The 14,576-nt window shown below is 37.2% G+C and overlaps 1 protein-coding gene across 1 annotated transcript; it reads left to right on the top strand.

Annotated features, from left to right (window-relative positions):
* Nucleotides 1-899: 899 nt before the first annotated feature.
* LOC144959473 (PIH1 domain-containing protein 2-like) lies at nucleotides 900-11,179 on the top strand. The gene is made up of 4 exons (XM_078892080.1): nucleotides 900-1,369; nucleotides 2,818-2,947; nucleotides 6,085-6,725; nucleotides 8,472-11,179. The coding sequence occupies exons 1-4, from the start codon at nucleotides 1,181-1,183 to the stop codon at nucleotides 8,607-8,609; spliced, it is 1,098 nt and encodes a 365-aa protein (XP_078748206.1). The 5' UTR covers nucleotides 900-1,180; the 3' UTR covers nucleotides 8,610-11,179.
* Nucleotides 11,180-14,576: the final 3,397 nt, after the last annotated feature.

The following is a 14,576-nucleotide window of genomic DNA, read 5'->3' on the forward strand; positions in this document are numbered from 1 at the left end:
ACGATCGACCCAGTCAGCAAATTCTTTACCGCACTCGTGCACAGTCGCAAACCCGCCCTGAAGCTTCGTCACAACACACCGTTCAACTTGATGCTCCGCGGTTCCGGGTTCGATCCCACATCGGGTCCATGTTGGACAGGTGGAAAGTCCCCACTGATGAAACGATTTTGCCGTGAGGCAGGTCCTCGACCGAAGCCGATTCGCTACCACCCAGTGTCTCCTCTTACTGGTGGAGAAGCCTGGCAACTTCTCACCCAGTTACGAGGAGTGTATGTCCCTGCCCCCTTGAGGGATTGAATTCGTCCAAACCGACTTCCATCTCGTATATATAATGTATCTCTGTCCGTGGCGAAAAGTGCCTTGCGATAGACTAGCGTTCTATCCAAAGAGCAACTATTCATTTACCGTTATATATAATGTGATGAACTGCTGTTTCGTGGATTTATTTGTCTGAATGATGACTTTTCAAAGTTCATAAAAATTATTTCTTTTTTCATGTAGTGTGTAGCGCATCCAGGTAGGCAGCTTGCACTTTGTTCTCAGGAACGTTGATTATTATGGAGTTCATCATAATAATATGTTACTGTGGTTGATTTTTAAATCAAGTGTCGACACCTCCCATAAATATAAGTATTTTCTTCTTGTACTTGAAAGCTTGATGGGGTTTCTTTACAAAGTTTTCCCGTTTATTACGACTTCAACTCAATTCATTATCTCAAATATTGTATGAAAAATGCACAATCCGATATCCTTATTGTATAGAAATGTTTAACATCCACTCCTTCCCCAATATTTCAAAGAGAGAAAAAAATCATTATATCTCAATAAACGAAATTGAAACAACTTTCCGATTGAATTGATGAAAAGCCGAAACCAATTTATAGACTGCTAGAATCTGCACTCTTTCACTTGATTACAATTTAGAGTCTGAAGAATGTTCTTTTCGAGAACACTGAGCACACATTCCAAAACATTCCTAACGCTAAGTAATCACAACAAAATTTGAACTATTTAAGGAAAACCTTCATTGAGTTGTGTTTAATCTATTTTAAAAGGTGAAATTTTATTGATAACCGTGTGAATGCCAATGCCCCTTTAATGTGCCGACTCCTTTTTGACGGTTGAAAGTGCAATTTGAAAGGCTAGCGACGAGCCACTGAGCGAGAGCACGACAAGAATCATGAACTCCACAGAGGGTCTGTTCCCAGAGGGATTGTCGGCGAAGGCCCAGATGATATGGAGCATGCTGGACGACATGGCAGAGAATGATCCTTCCTCTTATTCTAAATTCATTGAAAAACAAATCAAGGAAGGGAAAGCACACTTCGCCCTACCAGAACCCCACTTGTGCATTGAAGTGTTATTGCATGTAAGTTTAAGTTAACTTATTAACTGTAGAATCAGTATTACTTTGCCATCTTGGCGAGATGTGCCTCAAAAAAGCGTTGGGAGGCCTTCCGAAAGCTGCTACATCCCCAGTATTCTTTGTTTTTTATAATGATCTAGTAGGGGGTTTGGGAGGGTCCCTCTGTCTGTCCATTGTCTTCTTAAACCCCTGATCTTCAGCATTCATAACTTTTCGAGTTTGATCCATGAGATTTTGAATGAATTATTTTTCAGGTTTTCATTCTGTCACCTCAGTCGCATTCAACAAGAAAGTTTTAGACGAATCATTGAATCATTCGATGGATAGTAGGTTACTATATATACACAATATATGTGTCTGAATCCTGGTTCCGACACCTTTTTTTTTTTGGTCGTCTTTCTCAGAGCGTTGCAAATGATAAAGGTCCCTTCCAAACTTATGGGAAGTGAGCAGGAGTGGGGGATTGAACCTAGAACGGTACTTCTTTGTCCGAAACCTTGCGTAGTCCCAGGTTCATTCTTTACTGGTATCCACTTCCCATATCCCTGGTTCATTCCTCAATGTCGCTCACCTCCCATATTCCTAGCTTCTGTCCCCACGTGTCCATTTCTCATAGTCCCAGGTTCACTCCTCACTTGTTTTAACCTCAGATAGTCTCAGGTTCACTCTCCACAGGGTATCTTCTTCCTTAGCCTTGAGTTCACAGAGGGAGGAACAAACGGACATTAAAAGCCGGATAAATAAAGCATGATATCCCTTTAACACTCTTCGATCAAAATGGAATTCAAAGGCTCTTACATTGAAAAATAAAATCCGGATATTCAACACAAATGTGAAGTCTATTCTTTTATATGGCGACATGACGAGTGACTAAAACCACCACAAATGTTAAGACAATGAATGACATAATCAGTCGTATGGTGAAAAGCTTTGAACCGAGATATTGCCAAGTGTAGTTAGAGGGTCAATTTTTATCAAAAATGAGTTCTTGTCCTAATAGGTTTAATCAACACTTTTTGTACGTCTTCGTGAAATATCAAAGCTTAATTTCACTTCTTAATATTTTTTACAGCTGGTCAAGATGAAAAAATATGAAATTTGAGAAAAGTTGCTGGATACCTTTCCCATACATCTGACCATAACTTCATGAAAAATCACCTGATTTACTTCAAATAAAGATTAAAATGCATTGGATAGCATATGATTTCAGAAAATTAAAAAAAAAAAAAGTTAAATGCAAATCCAAATTTTCACCTTCCGATTGGTTATGTCGTGCACTGACACAAATAAGCCTCAAGCATTCATAAGCAGGTGCTTCAGAAACATCCTAAACACCAGGTGGCCAGACATTATCACAAAATGTAAAGTGCTTGAGCAGAAGCTGAAATTCTTTTTCATGTTCTTTTTAATTATTTTTTTTTTTGGTTTGTTTTTCTGATCTTTCATTCCAGAAAAAGCCACGACGTCCCCTTTTTGTCAATTTCTGCTCATGGTCCAAAGTCCCCGAGCCGAAATCCAATCTTCACCCCGTGCCTGTGACTGGAACGGAAATCATGGACATTGAGAAAGATTCTGATAGAGGTATGCATGCATGAATTTGTGGATGTGTATGTGTGTGTGTATAAGTGGATGTGTGTGTGTATGTTTCTGTGTGTGCGTCTTAATTAATCCTGTTATTTCACTCTTAGTAGTGGAGATATAATGATGAATACCGATAATGGTGAAGATTGGATTTGGGCTCGGGGACTTTGGACCATGAGCAGAAATTGACAAAAAGGGGACGTCGTGGCTTTTTCTGGAATGAAAGATCAGAAAAACAAACCAAAAAAAAAAATAATTAAAAAGAACATGAAAAAGAATTTCAGCTTCTGCTCAAGCACTTTACATTTTGTGATAATGTCTGGCCACCTGGTGTTTAGGATGTTTCTGAAGCACCTGCTTATGAATGCTTGAGGCTTATTTGTGTCATTAGTTCCTTCAAAAACAATCTGTCAGAGGAACTAGGAAGAATGGATATACCATCAGCACAGAAAACAGACGAGGTACTGCGCAACGTCATCGACAGGCATGCGCCAAACACAACTAGAATAATAAATTCCAGGAAACCGTCTCCGTGGTTTAACCAGAGTGAAAAAACTGCCAAAAGGGAAAAAAGGAATGCAGAGGCATCGTGGAGAAAATCGGGCCTTGAGATTGACCGGCTGATATATATAGCAAAAAAGCATAAGTATAAAACCACCTGCAAAAGAGCAAAAAGAAACTATTATAACACAAAACTGTCATCAGTGAGGGACACTAAGGAATTTTTTCTCTGTTTCAAAGGAACTTTTAGGGGAAGAAAAGGGCATGTGTCTACCCACTAATATCCCGGTAGAAAAGCAGCCGGATGCATTTTCAGATTTCTTTTCGGGAAAAATATCGAATATTCGGAACAATTTGGACCTCGTGCAAAATGAAGATATAAATTTCCACCCTTTTTCGGGTTCACAGGGATTCTCTTGTTTTAAAGAAACAACTGAAGAAGAAATTTCTAAAATAATTTTTTCATCTTCCTCGAAGTCATGTGATTTAGATCCTTTACCAACTAATATTTTGAAATTATGTCTTCCTGAATTGTTACCTTGCATAACTTATATTATAAATCAGTCACTTATCTCAGGACAAGTCCCAGATATCTATAAACATGCAATTGTAAAGCCTCTCATAAAAAAGCAAAATCTCAATGTAAATGACCTTAGTAACTACCGTCCCGTCTCAAATCTGCCATTTCTTTCTAAAATCCTTGAAAAAGTTGTACTCAGACGTCTTTCACAACATCTCCATGAAAACAATCTATGGGAAAAATTTCAGTCAGCTTATCGTTCTTACCACAGCACAGAAACTGCTCTGTGCTGTGTTGCGAGTGATTTGCTTGATGTTTTAGATAAAGGTTCTGTTTCTCTTCTGACATTGTTAGACCTTTCGGCGGCGTTTGATACTATTGATCACGGTATTCTCATTAAACGACTTAATATAACCTTTGGCTTGTCTGGGACTGTCTTGCAGTGGTTTGAATCTTATTTAGATGGCAGAAAGCAACAGGTTATGATTTTAGATAAACTTTCTCGTCAACATACATTGTCTTTTGGTGTTCCTCAAGGCTCTGTTTTGGGTCCAATTCTTTTTGTTTTGTATACTTCTCCATTATCTAATGTCATCACTGGTCATGGGCTGCGCTATCATCTCTATGCAGATGATACGCAACTTTATGCTACTGATAAAACTAAAAATCTCGAAAATATTGTGAAACGTGTGGAAGAATGTGTGACGGATGTGAAAGAGTGGATGGATGCAAACAAGTTGAAAATGAATGAGTCAAAAACAGAAGTGATGATTGTGGGAAATAGAGGGCAGTTGAAGGTGAATGATGGTCTTGAGGTGTTGATTGGGGGTGAAAAGATCAAAGTTTCAAAGACTGTGAAAAATTTGGGTGTCTATTTTGATTCAGAAATGAAAATGTCAGCTCACATTTCTGCTCTCTGTAAATCTTTATACTTTCAATTGAAGAAAATCAGTTCGATCCGTCAGTATATTGCAATTGGAACATGTAAAACATTGGTTGTTTCCCTCATTTTTTCGAAACTAGACTATTGTAACTCGCTGCTTGTCAACTTGCCTCAGGCTTCTATTAAACAATTGCAACTACTGCAAAACAGTGCAGCAAGATTAGTTTTTGGCAAAAAAAAATTTGATCATGCAACCCCTTTGTTGGCCTCTCTCCACTGGTTGCCCATTGAAAAGCGCACATATTACAAAGCAGCGTGTCTTGTTTATAAGTGTTTGGCTGGTATAGCACCGGCATATCTCACAGATCACGTGGTCATGTGTAAATTTGAAAATTACACTTTAAGATCATGTAATGACCAAACGAAAATTTCGGAAAAAAGATCAAGAACAAAATTTGGTGATAGATCGTTTGCTTGTTTCGGCCCCAAGATTTGGAATGAACTACCACGTGGTCTGAGGGAGTGCAAGTCTTTACCTACTTTTAAAAAGAATCTCAAGACACATTTTTACTGTATTTGTTTTTCTTGACTCTATATGAATCCTTGATTTGGCTATGAATTGTTATTGTTGTTATTATTCTATTTTTTTATTTTTTCACTTAAAATTGATATTTATATTGTAAAGTGCCCAGAGCTTGTGTTTTACACGAGAATGAGCGCTATATAAATGTGTATTATTATTATTATTATTATTATGACAATAATAATCAAAATAATAAATCATAAAAATAATAATAATAATAACAATGACAACTTGAACGATAATAATGATATTTATAATAATAATAATGATCATATATATGATAACTATGATAATGATAATGACATTAACAATAATAATAATAATAATAATAATAATGATTATGATAATATTAATGATGATGATATTTATTATAATAGTAATAATAATAGCTATAATAATAATAATAATAGTATATAATGGAACTGTGCCAAAACCAGCTTGTTTTTTTCATCATAATCATTTCAATTTTATTTCTCTTCTGATTCACTTGAACACCTTAAACCACTGTGCCATTATCATACCCCAATAAAAACTTCTTATTTTCTTTCTTTCTTCAGTGTTTGCTCTCAGTTGAAATAGAATCTTCTGATCTTCAGCATTCATAACATTAAGAGTTTGATCCATGAGATTTTGAATGAATTATTTTTCAGGTTTTCATTCTGTCACCTCCGTTGCATTCAACAAGAAAGTTTTAGATGAACTCGACCAGGCAGACAAAGCCGAGCGATGCACCCTGTTTAACCTGGCCCTCGATTTTATTGAGCACGAGCACAAAGTCAAAGTGACCAGAAAATACAAAATTCTACCCCCAGAAACCACGTACAAAGGAGACTTGAATCTTATTCAATCCAGCTTTGCCAAGAATCTGCGAAATCGACAGAGAGAACACAATGAGAAAAATAAATCGGGGAAAGAAGACGATGCGGATTCAGACGCTGCCCTCGATGATTCGTTGATGTCACGACTGTCGAATATCGTAGCAGGAGAAGGCGCTCCGTCGTCGTCCAATGGTCAACAAATTCCAATTCACCTCCCAGGTTTGACACCTGAAAATTCTGGAAATTCAACAGCTGCTTCCTCGTCCTCCAAGAAAGGTTCTCGATTGATTGAAGAATTGAAAGATGAATCATTATCGTCATCATCAAACTCCAACTCCAGCCGATTGGCATCTCCGAAACATTCCTTGAGCCAATGCCAGCTGGAAGGAGGTGGAGGTGGACATGCTTTAGTTTTAAAGGTGGACTTGCCCAGTGTCATGTCAGTGGCGGAGTGTGAACTGGACATCTCAGAGGTATTGGAATTTTATGATAATATTCAATAATAATAATAATAATAATTTTCACTTGTTGAGCGCATTCCATGAACCGAATATTATAAAGCATTTTACAGATAAAACAGGTAGTCAAGTGTAACATGAAAACAAAAATATAGTCAGCATGGTGTAAAAGAAATCGTGAATAAGTGGGTATTTAAATGAGATCTAAAGTTTGAGATATTCTTGTTTACTCTAATGGGTTTGCACTAGGGTATTCCAGAGTTTAAGGCCATAATATTGAAAAGAGCGATCACCAAACGGTTTTAGCTTTTGTATTTTTGTACTGATAATAGAGTGGTGTCATGTGATGACAGAAGACATTTGTTTTTAGGCTTACGGTTTATTAGTTCAAGAGGATAATATGGGGCTTAATTATTAAGGCATTTGAAGCCTAATAAAGCAAATTTGTAATAAATTCTAGAGCAGACAGGAAGCCAGTGCAAAATGTCCATAAAGTGAGGTGATAATGTCAAATTGTTTTCTTCAACCACTGGGTGTGTCAGATGCAGAGCTTCCAACTCCCGTTTTCCCCCAGGTTTATCCCATTGGGTTTTTTTTGTTTTTTTGTAATCTTAAATTTCTTGATTCTTTTCCTGCAACTGCTGCAGAAAGATCAGAATGTCAGTGGACTATCCCCTCACCCCTTGCAACATCAACCTCCCTTTATGCAAATCCTGTGGTAACAGACTTTTAACACCATATCCTGAAAGAATGGTTGACTCAATGGAACACACTGAGATAAAGAAAAAAGATTTAGGAGCAACAAGCGGTGTTGCCTTTAACTCTTTCAGCTGAGGCTATATTCGCATTTCCATCACAAAATGGCTGACAGCTGATTGAGGCAGCATGAGAATGACATTCAAATTTGGAGCAAAATCTCAATTAAAATACCCCCCTAGGGTCAATTGAATGTTCTGATGAAAGAAATGATACCATTGGTTCAATTTATAGTACTTTTGTAGAAAGTAGGATTGGATTATATTCTTGTTTTTGCATTTGAAGCCCGGCCCCACTTTGTGGCCATTGGCCAGTAGAACAGATTCTGCTCTGGCCGCACAGTGCAGCCAATGGTGCTGAAAGAGTTAAGCAGTAGTTGACTTTATAGCGGGCAGGGAGGTACATACTGTATCTTCTATCCCCCTATATCTGTTTTCCAACTTGCTTTCTGTCTTTGTCTTGGAATGAGATTACTTGGTTTTGTCCTGGCCCTGGCCAGATTCCTGGCTGGGAGGGAAACAGTCAAATGCATAGTTATTGTTTTGGGAGTTGATATTTTTTCTGTTTAAATCATCTCTCTGTTATTTATTATTATATTTGTTATTTTGAATGTATAATTTAAGCATTTGAGTGTTTTCCTCTTTGTTGGATATTGTGCTTGTGTCCAGGTTGAGACTTATAGGTGATCTCAAACTAAGTACATTGGTGGTATGCTCTTGGAATCTACATCTGATCCCTATTTGCCCCCAGTTCCCCTTTGTCTTACTTTTTCTTGGGTGCTTTAATTTTAATTCTAGAACTTTTTACTATCCCATTTTCTTCCTTTTTACTGGCGCTGATATGACCTTAATGTGTTGCAAGCGCCGTAAAACCCTTAAAAACACCACCAAAAAAAAACAATACGCATATTATGTTTGTTTGTTTTTTTATTCTGTTTTTATCATGCTATCATTGACTTTGATGAGTAAATGGAATCATTTTACACCAGCATATTTGAACTTCCAGGATGATGTCAAATTAGTGGTCCCTGATCTATACGAGCTCCATGTCCGACTTCCCAGTTGTATCGACGAGGACCAAGCCAGTGCAAAGTTCAGCAAGAAATCGTCCATTCTGACCGTGACAATGCCAGTTAAATCATGACAGTAAAACTCCCATAAGACTGTCATGTGACCTAACCAATCGGCAGCTTTTTACAAAATTATAAAACTATAAGAGATTTTTAATCCGTACTCTGAACAAATATGTATTTGTAGAAAACTTGTCCTTTAAATATTGATCAATTTTTTTTTAAAAACCTCATCTTGGCAAAAACTCTTAATCCTGGGATTTTCCAAATCCAAGATTTGAAAATTGCTGCCATGAGGATCATTTTAATCTATCAATATTTGACGGACAGTTTTTCTGGCCAAAATTCTATATACATATTTGGTCAGACTATGACAATATGTTATGAAGATCTTCCTAAAGTTATAATTGAAGTTTTTAAAAATACATAAGTAGTTTGATTTAATTTGGTTTTGACTTCTACGATTTCAACACCATCAAAACGTTGTCCGACTCATGCCTTTTGTTTTGTGTAATAGTCTGTGGTCGTAATAAATTCTACCATATTAAAATAATTATAACGACATAATTTTTTTATTTAAAAAAAAATTATTAGCAATTCAATTAAAATTAAAATTGGTTTGGACTTCGAATTTAACATCTCCAAAACTTTGACTTTGCTTATGCCAACTGCCCTCCTTCCCTGACCCACAACAACCCCCACTTTTTTTTTTTTTTTTGGTTGTTTATTTGATTTTTGAGAGGTTTTTTCGTATGTTTTTTTTACAAATTTGTTCGTAAAAGGAGACAGATTCATTTCTGTTCCTCTACTCATCTCAAATCCATATTTTCTGCATGGTATTTCTCAAAACTTGACTATCAATTTTTCCTTTAGAATCTGTCTGTTGAGTGGGTAGGGTCAGGAGAATTGTCTCACAAACACACAGACCACCACCAGAAACGCATATCAGCTGTCAATTTCGTATTTATGTAAAAAAAAAAGCTGAAGCTGAAGGAAGCTCAAAGACATATTCAACATTCAAAAGTATACTTTCAAACACAATCTGTAATTATTTTTTTTTTTTAATTTTCTTTCGAGGCATGTTGCAGAGCATTTGTTCAATTCAAGTGAAAGAAAAATACCCAAAAAAAGCCATCCCAAAAAATCTGTCTTGCCAGTTGTGGAAGACTGTTTTTTTTCTTTCTTGCTTTGTCTGGCACTGTATCATACACACTTTATTTGATCTTTATCTTACACCAGTGCCTGCTCCCTAATTTTTCAACCTCCAGGACATAATACAAATTTGAGGCAGTGTTTCATAAATTCTGTATTTTGGTGAAGGGAGAGGAGGGGTGTGGGGGGGGGGGGGGTTGTTGTCGATGGCAGGTCTTTTAAGTTGAAGCTTGTTTCCTATGAAGTGTCTTTTTTATATTATTTGATATCTGGATAACCACGGCACATCATGTCAAGTGCTTAGATCAACTTAGAGTTCCTTTTGTTGAGATGAAGTGCTTTATATAAATGTCATGTATCTTATTATCTTTTAATACGTGATAATCAACTAAAGCTGAAAGTAAAAGTCATGGTTTTTTCATGCGAATTTTTTTTTTTTTTTTTTTATTTGACACGTGGACCATCATGGCACATCTTTTGTGTTTAAAAATTTGGCCAGAAAACTTGTCCTTCAAATATCGACCGATTTAAAGGATCAAAGGATCAAATCCTGGGTGGGGATCCTGACCTCCCATAGCGGGCAGGGAGGTACATACTGTGTCTTCTATCCCCTTATATCTGTTTTCCAACATGCTTTCTGTCTTTGTCTTGGAATGAGATTACTTAGTTTTTTTCCTGGCCCTGGTCGGAGTCCTGGCTGGGAGGGAAACAGTCGAATGCATAGTTATTGTTTTGGGAGATGATATTTTTTTCCTTGTAAATCATCTCTCTGTTATGTTTAGTTTACATATTATATTATATGATTGGTAAACATTTGAGTGTATTCCTCTTAGTTGGGACCTGTGCTTGTGTCTGGATGAGACTTTTAGATGATCTCAAACTAAGTACATTGGTGGTATGCTCTTGGAATCTACATCTGATCCCTATTTGTTCCCAGTTCCCCTATGTCTTACTTTTTCTTGGGTGCTTTAATTGTAATTCTAGAACTTTTTACTATCCCAATTTCTTCCTTTTTACTGGCGCTGATATAACCTAAATGTGTTGCAAGCGCCGTAAAACCCTTAAAAACAAACAAACAAAGGATCAAATCTTGGCAAAAACTCTCAAACTTTGGACTTTGCGAAGTCTTCCCCAAGTTTGAGAGTTTTGGCCAGGATGAGGGTGATCAATATTTGAAGGACGAGTCATCTGGTCAAGTTTTTAAATACCAGTTTTTCCAGTGTATGGCAGTTTACTGGTTAAGAATAGTCTTTTTTTTCATCTTTTACTTTTTTAGATTTTAAAGTTAAAAAAGTGTTTTAGATCCCAGGTTTGTATAGCAATTCAATTGGAAACTTATTTACATTGTTTTAATCTTTTATCTGAGGCGATACAAGGGAATAATTTTTAAATTTGTAAATATTGTTATATTTTCTCCTTTGAAATTTATTTTAAAGTGAAGTATTACTGACCATTGTGATTGAATTTGAATAAAGGTTGTTGTTGCAATTAATTTCGTATGCATTGTCATTCATTTCAGTTGACCAGGTTTGGATAAGCTGCATTCAACTGTACAAATGAGTCCATCATGAGGCCCGGGTGGCTCCCATTCATAGCGGGCAGGGGGGTACATACTGTGTCTTCAATCCCCCTATGTCTGTTTTCCAACATGCTTTCTGTCTTTGTCTTGGAATGAGATAACTTGGTTTTGTCCTGGCCCTGGCTGGGAGGAAAACAGTCAAATGTTAGTTTTGGGAGATTATATTTTTTTCCTTGTAAATCATCTCTCTGTTATGTATCGTATTATGTTTTGTTTATGTATTATATATGATTTGTAAACATTTGAGTGTATTCCTCTTGCTGGGGACCTGTGCTTGTGTCTGGATGAGAATTTAGGTGATCTCAAACTAAGTACACTGATAGTGTGCTCTTGGAATCTACATCTGTTCCCTATTTGAACCAATTCCCCTTTATCTGCCTTATTCTTGGATGCTTTAATTGTTATTGTTATTCTAGAACTTTTTACTATCCCATTTTCTTCCTTTTTACTGGCGCTGATATGACCTTAATGTGTTGCATGCGCCGTAAAACCCTTAAAAACAAAAAACAAAACAGGCCTGGGTGGGGATCCTGACCTCCCATAGCGGGCAGGGACGTACACACTGTGTCTTCTATCCCCCTATGTCTGTTTTTCAACATGCTTTCTGTCTTTGTCTTGGAATGAGATTCCTTGGTTTTGTCCTGGCCCTGGCCGGAGTCCAAGCTGGGAGGGAAACAGTCAAATGCATAGTTATTGTTTTGGGAGAGGATTTTTTTTTCCTTGTAAATCATCTCTCTGTTATGTATTAGTATTATTATAATTGTTATTTTCAATGTATAATGTAAGCATTTAAGTGTGTTCCTCTTTGTTGGATTTTGTGCTTGTGTCCGGATGAGACTTATAGGTGATCTCAACGAAGTACATTGGTGGTATGCTTTTGGAATCTACATCTGATCCTTATTTGTTCCCAGTTCCCCTTTGTCATACTTTCTCTTGGGTGCTTTAATTGTAATTCTAGAACTTTTTACTATCCCATTTTCTTCCTTTTTACTGGCAATGATATTATAACCTAAATGTGTTGCAAGCGCCGTAAAACCCTTAAAAACAAAAAACAAAACATCATCCAACACCACTACATGTCTTTGGAGAGCGAGGTACTGCCCAGGTGTATCTGGATTAGATTTGGCCAATCGTTACACCACCATTTCAGGCCAACAACAACCTTCTCAATTTTCAGCTGGATATTGCTCGTCCACACACTGCCCGAATCACCATGGACGGCAACAGAACTTTGACCTCATGGACTGGCCACTATATTCACCCGATTATGTCGCCAATAGAACGCCTACTTCTTTTTAATTTTTAGGATTAACAGTTTTCTAGCAAGCATTGGCTGGCTCTGTCATTTCGAGAAGCAACATGGCATTAATTTCAAGGTAGACTACGCCGGTTGAAACCGCCACAATGGATGGCTGGAGAATGACAGCCGTACATGTCTCATCAATCCATTGTCCTAGCATTGGATCAAATACATTATGTACTCCCCCCACCTCAACAGGAGCATGAAATTATTCTTTGCTCCACTATAACATTATTATCCCGGTCTCGACAATGAGTCAGCCTTCAGAGCCACGTGGCACATGGAGCCGGAGTTTATCCTGGCTTCTATAGATAAAATAAAGATGAGGTCACTCAGGTCTTTTGTTTGTTGCCATCCGCGGTTATGAGTAATTCTCACAAAACTCCATTTACCAGACTATAAACGACCAAGATTACACAGTTTTTTTGTGTTGGTCCGTTTTACTTCTGGATGGCAATGTTGTGAGCTTCTTAGCCAAGCGCACACTATCTACTGTATAGCGTGAAACACAATAGTAAGTGCTTGTTCACAATTTAAATAGACAAATTCATTCTTTTAGAAGTGATTTGTTTGTGATTTTCAACCTTATCAAATTGAAAGCAGATTGTGACAATATCGTCTTTTCACTTCAAAACAGAAGGGAGGCAACTCAGTAATAATAAGCAACTGAAAACTCATGAAAGTCAATGACATTCTGATTTTAAATCGCTTGAAAGAACAGATAGCAAAATCTCTTGAATTCAAATTGTTTGTTTTTTGGGGGGTTTTTTTTTGTTTGTTGGGGTTTATTTTTTTTTTTTTACTCTACTGTATCTTACTTTGCATCTCTGCAGTTGTTATTGAGTCAACTTGATTAATTTTTGTGAGCGGTTCCAAGGTTCAAATGCCCCACGGTCAAATAGCATAATAATTGTCATTGGAACTATCCAATTTTCATTTTTTTTTCTCTCTATTCTGTTTCAATGTGATCAGCGTTTCGAGACTTGGGTGTTGTATAAAATAAGATGCTTTAAAAGTAAGCTTATTAATCAATCATCAAGCAGCTATGTGGTCTTGTGATATGACACTCATCTCTGGATCAGAAGGTTCTGGCATCGTCCTGCTCTTGTTTGTTTTTGATTTTAAGGGCTTTACAGCGCTTGTAACACATTTAGGTTATATCAGCGCCAGTAAAAAGGAAGAAAATGGGATAGTAAAAAGTTTTAGAATTACAAGTAAAGCACCCAAGAGAAAGTAAGACAAAGGGGAACTGGGAACAAATAGGGATCAGATGTAGATTCCAAGAGCATACCACCAACGCACTTAGTTTGAGATCACCTATAAGTCTCATCCGGACACAAGCACAAAATCCAACAAAGAGGAATACACTCAAATGCTTACATTATACATTAAAAATAACAAATATAATAATACATAACAGACAGATGATTTACCAGGAAAAAAATATCATCTCCAAAAACAATAACTATGCATTTGACTGTTTCCCTCCCAGCCAGGACTCCGACCAGGGCCAAGTAATCTCATTCCAAGACAAAGACATGTTGGAAAACAGATATAAGGGGATAGAAGACACAGTATGTACCCCCCTGCCCACGATGGGAGGTCGGGATCCAACCTCCTGCTCTGAGCGGTGCATAGTTGAGTCCTTGGAAAAGACTCTTTACTCACACTCTGTCACCGTACTCAGCTGTAAAATGAGCACCTAACTGTTAACAGTGTCGTCCCTATTGGAAAAAATTGTAATTTTGCCTAACACTAACAATAACAGGCATCAGGTCCTGTCCTACAGCATTGCTGTTGGCTGGGGACCGCTTGTAAAGTGCTTTGAGCATGTTTAGTGGATACTCTGCTATATAAAAGTTCAATCTTATTTTTATAATCATTATGACAGTGCAACACAGAAATTTCGAACCAAGTACTGACGAGGTTCAAGATTTCTGTGTTTTAGTTTTTGAGATTGCCGTGCTGAGAACTTCACAAATAATATGAAGAAGAATCTGAGGGGGGGGG

The sequence above is a fragment of the Berghia stephanieae genome, chromosome 14, assembly GCF_034508935.2.
Source record: "Berghia stephanieae isolate SIO BIC M18660-M18661 chromosome 14, UCSD_Bste_1.3, whole genome shotgun sequence".
NCBI classification, from domain to species: Eukaryota; Metazoa; Mollusca; class Gastropoda; order Nudibranchia; family Aeolidiidae; genus Berghia; species Berghia stephanieae.

What these genes read in the sequence shown, in the direction of transcription:
- LOC144959473 (XM_078892080.1), top strand. Translation starts at nt 1,181, where the DNA reads ATGAACTCCACAGAGGGTCTGTTCCCAGAGGGATTGTCGGCGAAGGCC. An exon ending in GCATTGAAGTGTTATTGCAT is followed by an intron (nt 1,370 to 2,817) that starts GTAAGTTTAAGT and finishes CTTTCATTCCAG; the next exon opens with AAAAAGCCACGACGTCCCCT. An exon ending in GTGAACTGGACATCTCAGAG is followed by an intron (nt 6,726 to 8,471) that starts GTATTGGAATTT and finishes TTGAACTTCCAG; the next exon opens with GATGATGTCAAATTAGTGGT.